This window comes from Adelges cooleyi, unplaced genomic scaffold (genome assembly GCF_023614345.1).
Source record: "Adelges cooleyi isolate 19-005CV unplaced genomic scaffold, UGA_ACOO_1.1 ACOO_flye_CR_arks_rails_tigmint_CR_PRNA_651, whole genome shotgun sequence".
Classification (NCBI taxonomy): domain Eukaryota; kingdom Metazoa; phylum Arthropoda; class Insecta; order Hemiptera; family Adelgidae; genus Adelges; species Adelges cooleyi.
Window position 1 is genome coordinate 15,031,951 of NW_026096352.1, and position 7,736 is coordinate 15,039,686.

A 7,736-nucleotide genomic window follows, 5' to 3' on the forward strand; every position below is an offset into this window, starting at 1 on the left:
ATAACAACGCAAGCCAGATATGCGCGGATTTGCGCCAGTGAGCGCCACAGTCTTAACACAAACCGTTGGCGGACAATCAGTCATGGAAGAAACGATCACTGATGTGATAACGCGTTACCGCCAAAACGACCGTGCCGCCTAACAATATTGACAATAATTAATTGTTATCATTTTTTTTTTAAACTTTTCATCTTTAAAGTTATATTAATTCTGTGGCCTGGGTCTTAAAGGGCCAATCTCACGTTTTGTAACTTTCGGAAAATGAGCTTTAAAGTTTTTATTCTCCTCTAGGCTCTATGAGTGTCATTTTTATCACAATAGGTATATAAAGGATGTTTTAATTTTTGTGTTTAGCTATTTAGACTAACTCGTTTAAGCCTAAAATTGACACTGGCCCTTTAGACCCAAGCCACAAAATTGTAAGTTTTTTTTTATTTTTATTTTAAATAATATTTACGAACTGTACATACAATAAGAAAACATGTTAAGGCATTCTTCTAAAATTCTGTAAATAAATGACATGGGAGATTACGAGTAGGGAACCTATCGAGTGATAGGAACCTTAAAACAGGTTTGGCTAGAAATCAAGAAGTAGCATTGCAATTTAGAAGATCACAACACCAACGTCTTTTAAGACAGCGAGGGGGTCGTCTGGAATAGTGGCTGTGTGCTGGCAAGAATTGTAAGTTAAAATAAAAATAACATAATCAACTTTTCACTTGGATCGTATTTTGATAAATAAAATATTATTCATGTATTTATTTTTATGTCTTTAAAAACTAAAAATTTTTAACTTGTACATTACTTTTTTCTCATTAGTAATTATAGAAAATAAACGAGTAACTTAAATGATTAAAGTAATAGTTCAGTTAAGCAAGTTATCCAATAATTTTTTCTACTTCAGACTAAAGAATTGATTCTGATATTTAAAATAGTATTACATACCTATATATATGCGTTTATAATAATATTAAAGGTAATACATAATTACCATAACACAATTGTATAGAACTTCTGCTTTTAATGTTGGTTATTTTCCAAAGGTCAGTACCTACCTTGATTTTGAGTAAGACCGTTTGAAGTTAAGTCTCTGCCTGCCTGTATGTAGGTATGTTACACTTAATGCAAGAATGGGGACATTTCTATGAGATATTTTTATGATTACCTAATTTGTATTATCGGGATTGGGTTTTAGTCTGTGTGATATTTTGCAAACTCGACTCTTCCCATTGTGTAACAAAACATTATATTAGAGATCAGTTATTATTATTATATGGTGTATTTTTATAATATATACATTGATACAGACACGTTTATAAGCATCCTTATAGAATATTTCTGTTATAAAATATTATAGAGACTCTAGTTTCAACTTAATAATTAAAGATGTTAATAAACTTGTAAAATGTATAACCAATTTAACTTCAAATACTATTTTCCAAAGTTAAATAATGATTTTTTAACAAACTTACATTTATTACTAAATATATATAGTTGATCGAAACCGGGTGTAACAAGTAGTATTCTGTGTTATAATATAAAATAAGTTCATAATACAAGTTAGAAATTATTGTTTTTTTTTTAGTTGATATTCTTATTTTATATTAATATATTTTTACAAGGTGACATTACAATTATTCACAAGGTGTAATTGATCAGCTACACATGTGTACATATCAAATTAAATTTTAAACATGTTTATAGTACTTAAGAATTATCAAAAATAAAAAATAAGAAAATATATTGTAAATAATCATATCATGAAAAAAATAAAAAGTAATCTAATAAACAATTATAAACAAATAACATCTTAACATGTTTAAATAAGAAAGAAAAACAGTAATTATAATAATGGGTCTAATTCTATAATGTGCAATAGATCTTTAGCTTTATTGTATTTAACAGTTGCTTTATCGACATTTTTTAATTTGAACAGATTGTTTCCTTCCGTATATAATTTCTTTGCCTTATTCAAGACTTTTTCATATCTGTTAAGATTTCGAACGTCTTCATCGAATGCCAAACTATGTTCTTGCGAATAATAGTTTACCAGATCAACCTCAAAATGAATCATTGTGTTTGCTGATATACGAGGTGGGCAACCTAATTCTTTGTAAGCCAAGTCAGGATGAATTAAAAATCTAGCGTGTTCAATCCGCCCGTGTACAATTTATAGATTTTAATTTAATAATCAGAAATTGATCAATTGGTTAATTTTCGTGCATGTTTTGTAATACATATATATATTTATTTTTATAACCTATGATTTGTTTTAAAACAAAAAAGTGCTTTAGGGGATTGAAAGCGGACGGTTTTTAATGGGTTTTATAAAAGGCAATATTTAAGAAAAAAGCGACTTTTCGACCATTCAATCTAGTTTCCGGTTACTTTGTCTAAGCTAGGGGAATCATTTTTAATTTTTACAATTTATTAATCGAGTAAAGGCCATTTTGTGCCTATAAGAAATTAATTAAGACCTAAAATCTTGACAAAATTATGCCTACTTAGAATGATTGGATTTTAATTCTGTAAAAATATTTGAGCTCTTCAGCTTTTTTTCTAGGTTACAGTGTAAGTCAGATTAATAAAACAATATATAGAATACTAAAAACTTAAGAAATTAAAATAGGATTTAAACACATTTTTAATTGAAATATAAAAAAATTATTCACAAAATAACCTTGAAAAAAGGCCGATAAACTTGAATTTTTTTTATATAGAACTGAAATCAGATATTCTACGTAGGCGTAATTTTGTCAGGCTTTTAAGTCTAGAACGTTGAAAAAACCAGTCCGCTTTCAATCCTCTTAAAGGCTGAAAATAGTTTATAACATTAAACTCTTCTTAACACAATATTGTAATTTTTTTTTAATTATATAAAGAACTTATTAGGAATGATAGTTGTGAAGTGACCGGATGGATTACATAACCATGATCCAGACATGGATATATTTGCTCGCTGTACGTACAAGAAGACTAACCCTTAATCGATGTGCTACGGAAATGACGACCCTTAAAGTCATTTATGATGAAGAGATAGCACAGTAATACCTACCTTTAATAATACTTTAAAAATTAATATCAATGACGGCAATATATTTTATTACATCGTTTAAACTGAGCTGATTAATCCTATTTAATAACTTGATGTCCCACAAACCCAGGCGGAGGCAACTGTGGCAGCTGAGCTGCCTCACTTACGACCTATTTTATTGCATAGTGATCGTTTAATTTATCCATAAGTTATTTTCATAATATATTCGTAATTAAAAAATCTAACAACCGTAAAAAATTGTTTCACCTGAATAAGCATAAATAATTGCGCAGTTATTTATAATTTAAGTATATGTTGAATCAGTAAATTGATAAAATAGGTGTACGTCGTAGTACACCCTTGAAAACTAAGTCATGCTGGAAACTATTTTCATTAAAAAATGTCCGTATTTTCCTCTTAATTTAATAGAAGTAGCTTAATAAGCATGTTGTATGCGTTTTAGACTACCATTATTAATTATTTATAAACTTCTAAAATGACAAGTTTTTTTTTATTATGTTTCAAGCAAGTTATTGTTTCTATACAACCTGAAGGAACGATGCGCTGGGGCAAAGTCCCTACATTTAAAAATAACATTATATATTGCCTCCCCTTTGATTGAAGTCCGCAAACGCTTGTGGCCATTAAGATGCATATTAAAAAGTTATTTTATACATCTAATTAGTATATTTTCATAGAACACTAAGTAACTGTATACCACTAAATACCTATAAAGGTATTTCGTAAGCCTTTCTGTTCAATAATAATAAAACAAAATTCGTTTTATTACTATTGAACAGAAAGTATTTAATACTTAAAATAAAAGTCTTACCGTTTTTAAATATAAGTACACTTAATATTAAAATTAAGTTTTCAAATCAATCAGCAAAATTATTTAGTAGTTCAAGACTTACATATTCTATACTTAGATTAAACCACGTTAACAATCAATTGGCGTACACCAGCTTCTTGAGAACAATGGAACGGGCCAGGGCCGAGGCTCAGCCATCGATACCCCAGACTCTCTTGGGATATGCGGGCAATTTGTCCGACCCAAGGTACCGCCATTTGTTTTTAACAGCCAATCACCAAGAGTTGTACAGGGGCTATTTGTATAGATGGCAGTGTAGAAGTTGGTGAACCAGTAATTTTCATTTCACCTTCGATGATAAAGTAATAATCAATAACAAAAAACAAATGTATTACAAAGAAAACATTGCCTATTGTCCCAAAAAATAAGTATTTATAAAATACAACTTATTTCAAATAAAAATGTATATGAATTAATTTCTTTCATATAACTACTGCTTGTAATATTCTGTGGACAAGCACAGCAGTGTATTTGAAAATTAGTTCAATAGCAAATTGTTTTAATACCAATCACCACATTTTAGTATTTATAATTGCTTAGCTAGATTTTTTTTCTTTCATAGACAACATTAAAACTTAAATGCGAAACCGCACTGACCAATGAGATCGACTCTGCCAGCTGCCAACCTGCAACGCTGTTGGTTTCACGTGGTTCAAGTATGAAAAATGTTTTTAATAAACCATCTCATTATTTCCCGGGGCTGGACATCACCATCAAATCAATAGAGCACCAGTATTTTAAGGATTGTTCGCCTATTAAACTCCACTGTTCTGGTGACACCCTATTGTTATTTAGTCTCAATCTCCGTGTAGGCCCCATCAATTACACCTTCAATAAATAATTATTTTTATTTTATGCTTGATTTAGTTTTGGATATTTAAAACTCAATAATTAAAATTACCTTTAATGCAAATATTTTCTGGCCATTTTCTTATTCATCAACTTTGCAAGTATTAAATCACAATAGTCTCGTTTCTAAAATAATAACTATTATAAAATATAGCATAGTGTGTGGCCATTTAAAAATGATTATGGTAATTTAATAGGCACTCGAGAAAAATGCTAAAGAGTTTGGCATGCGGTGACGTGAAAATCGAAACGACTTGGCGTTGCCTAATATATTCCGCATTTCGAAGGCTCTGGCCCTTTTACCGGTCGAACACGTAGTCGAGGGTTTCAATCTGATTAAAGAAGAAAGTTTGATGGCGGTAAATCCAAACATTGCTCGTCGCTACGTTGAGTACTTCGAGAGCCAATCAATGAACCGTAAGTGCTGTAACCCAAGAAAATCAGTTTTTCGAATCATTTATGGATATGACTATATTAATAAAATTTATCTAAATTAATACGATTTTACACGTTGCTACAGAATATTGATGTTTGCTGAAATTCCTAGACATCAAATTAAGATTAATTGTGTACTTTATATCCTTACAACCACAGCTATACACGTTAAAACTCCTCTTAACTCCAGAAGTATTAAAAAAAAAAAAATGCTTGCAATTTTTAAAAAAAGGCTAAACTGATGAGATTTTTAAACATTTTAATAAATACAATGTATTTATTCATTGCTATAAACTGTATTAATGTTTTAATATAAAATGCTTAAAAGTTAAAAAAAAATGTATTAATTTTTACAAAAAGTTGTCTCGTCATTACTTACTAAAATAATAATTGCTATAGGAGTTGGTGTAGAGAATTTTAGCGTCCACGGGCAAGCCAGGCGCACAAATAATGACCATGGGGTGTTTCATAGAGTGTTAAACTTAACCAACACATTATTTAAACTTAACCAACACATTATCACTCCCAGACCAGGGATTTGGAACCTTACAAGTAAAATAAATATAATTGGTATAAAATAGTTAATTAGCTATGAAATAATTTTTGTTTTAATTATAGAAATACTGCTCAAAATAGATAACATTTACAGCCGTTAATACCAACAGCAACTGGAGCGCCCGACATTAAGACCCCGTCGTCCACAGTATGTCCTTCAAGACGGGAACATAAAAGCGGCGATTGAAAGATTGGAGCAAGGCCGCTTAACTGTACAAGGACTTCTTTTGTATACAGGCCACTTGGCTTACAACATAGGTATACCGACAATAGTCCTAAATAGATATAACCACCACGCAACAAAATTTTTTTTCTTATAACAGGGGTAGACTGATCAAATTGTAGGTATTTTAGGGCCACAAACTCAAAAAATCAAGTTTATTTCGTTTCATCAGCTCTTGTTTTCGTATAAAGGACATATGTATTTGATGAGTGGCGGAATTCAGTTGAACAATATAATTTACAGACAAACTTGGTCAAATGTGGTTGTTCTTTTGTAATTACTTAAGTCACACTAAAAATTGACATAAATTACCCCAAGTACTGAACAATGTAACAGAGACCTAGATAATAAGTAAGAGAAAATAAAAAAAGAGATTTTAAGCTTGGCCCATATGTTTTGTTATAAAAGAAAGGGCCTTCATGGCCCGTTAAGCTACAATTTAAAAAAAACCCTAATAAACTTAATTTTTTTAATAAGGAATATAATAAAATAACAGATTATAAATAAAGTTAAGTTTTATTTTAACTTACAATTTAGAATTGGGAGATGGTGAGCAGCAAAATGCTCCCGTTGTTGAGGCTGCTCTTGTTGTTGAAGCTGCTCTTGTTGTTGAAGCTGATTCTGCTGTTCAAGCTGTCCATGATGATAACGCCATTCTTCCCAGTAAGGCTCTGAATAGAAAAATTAAATATTAAAAATAATTTTTTAACGACTTGGTTCTAGAGTTCATCAGAGGGTTGGAAATGGCCAGACTGCAGAGGGAGCAAGAAAATATCCCATTTGTTTGGGCAAATTTGAACGAGACTGTAACACCGCGGCATGCAAACAGTTGTGGCATTTGCTTGGCAGCCACCAATATACATGCCTGCATTCCATGTGGCCACAAATGCTTATGCCACGATTGCGGCGAGGGGCAGAGGGCGTTGCCCCGTATGCAATTCACACATCCTTCTCAAAGTCAGAATTTTTGACTGACATTAGATTGTGTATATATTATATTGTAAATATATTTTATACTGTAAATAATAATAGTGTAAATATAAAATAGTATAAAATATGTAGCGATATACTATCAATAATTTTTTGCTGAAGTTATATTTTATGCTAAGTTGAATATTTTTCATGCAATGGTTAAGATTGCATAATATTTAATTATTAAGCGACAATTCTATTTTTTGACAACTAGGTCATTTTAAATTTATGTACGCATAATAAAATACTTAATAATTTCGTCCAGGAAAATTCTAAGAAAAAACATTTTTTTTGTTCAAGTGTGATATTAATTAGCGAAGTGCAATAATTCGAGTTGTAGCGAAAATATTACAGTTATTAAAGTAACATTTTCTTAAGATACATGAAAAACGAATTAAACTAAAATCGTTATATTTATTATACAGTTACATTTTACAAACCATTGGGTTTAAAATGTCATTTTAATTATTACATGACGAATTTTTAAAATACATAAAAAATAAATCCAAGAACTTACAAATTAATTGTTTCTTCATTTTTCTGAGTGTAGTAGATATAACAGTGAATAAGCTTTTATTAAGCAACTGACTTGAAAATTACAATAGTACTTACTGTACATCAGTACATCGAACAATATTTTTAAAATTATTTTACAAAATTTAAATAATTTATTTTGTTTGCAATCCAACACAAGGTTGTTGTGACTTGTGTTTTAAAAAAATGTACACGTATATTGTATTACTAATTAATTTATTCTTACATCGCAAATCATAAATTCAGATTTTGCCACAAATCTG

The 7,736-nt window shown here is 30.0% G+C and overlaps 1 protein-coding gene across 4 annotated transcripts; it reads left to right on the forward strand.

Annotated features, from left to right (window-relative positions):
- The first annotated feature begins 182 nt into the window (after positions 1-182).
- Positions 183-7,025, forward strand: LOC126844354 (uncharacterized). Of its 4 annotated transcripts, none has more exons than XR_007686568.1 (6): positions 183-682; positions 3,964-4,207; positions 4,468-4,561; positions 4,952-5,171; positions 6,505-6,630; positions 6,691-7,025. XR_007686568.1 is itself a non-coding variant. In XM_050582495.1 (5 exons), the coding sequence occupies exons 3-5, from the start codon at positions 5,108-5,110 to the stop codon at positions 6,936-6,938; spliced, it is 438 nt and encodes a 145-aa protein (XP_050438452.1). In that variant the 5' UTR covers positions 183-682; positions 4,468-4,561; positions 4,952-5,107; the 3' UTR covers positions 6,939-7,025. The 4 variants fall into 4 exon arrangements, 1 of the variants encoding a protein (XP_050438452.1); XR_007686567.1 differs by lacking the exons at positions 6,505-6,630; positions 6,691-7,025 and adding exons at positions 1,997-3,044; positions 5,589-5,699; XM_050582495.1 differs by lacking the exon at positions 3,964-4,207.
- Positions 7,026-7,736: the final 711 nt, after the last annotated feature.

Bases quoted from the DNA above. Each gene is read 5' to 3' on its own strand.
- LOC126844354 (XM_050582495.1), top strand. From the start codon at position 5,108: ATGGCGGTAAATCCAAACATTGCTCGTCGCTACGTTGAGTACTTCGAG. The intron at 5,172-6,504 runs GTAAGTGCTGTA...CTTACAATTTAG, and splicing joins CGAGAGCCAATCAATGAACC to AATTGGGAGATGGTGAGCAG. The intron at 6,631-6,690 runs GTAAGGCTCTGA...ACTTGGTTCTAG, and splicing joins TGATAACGCCATTCTTCCCA to AGTTCATCAGAGGGTTGGAA.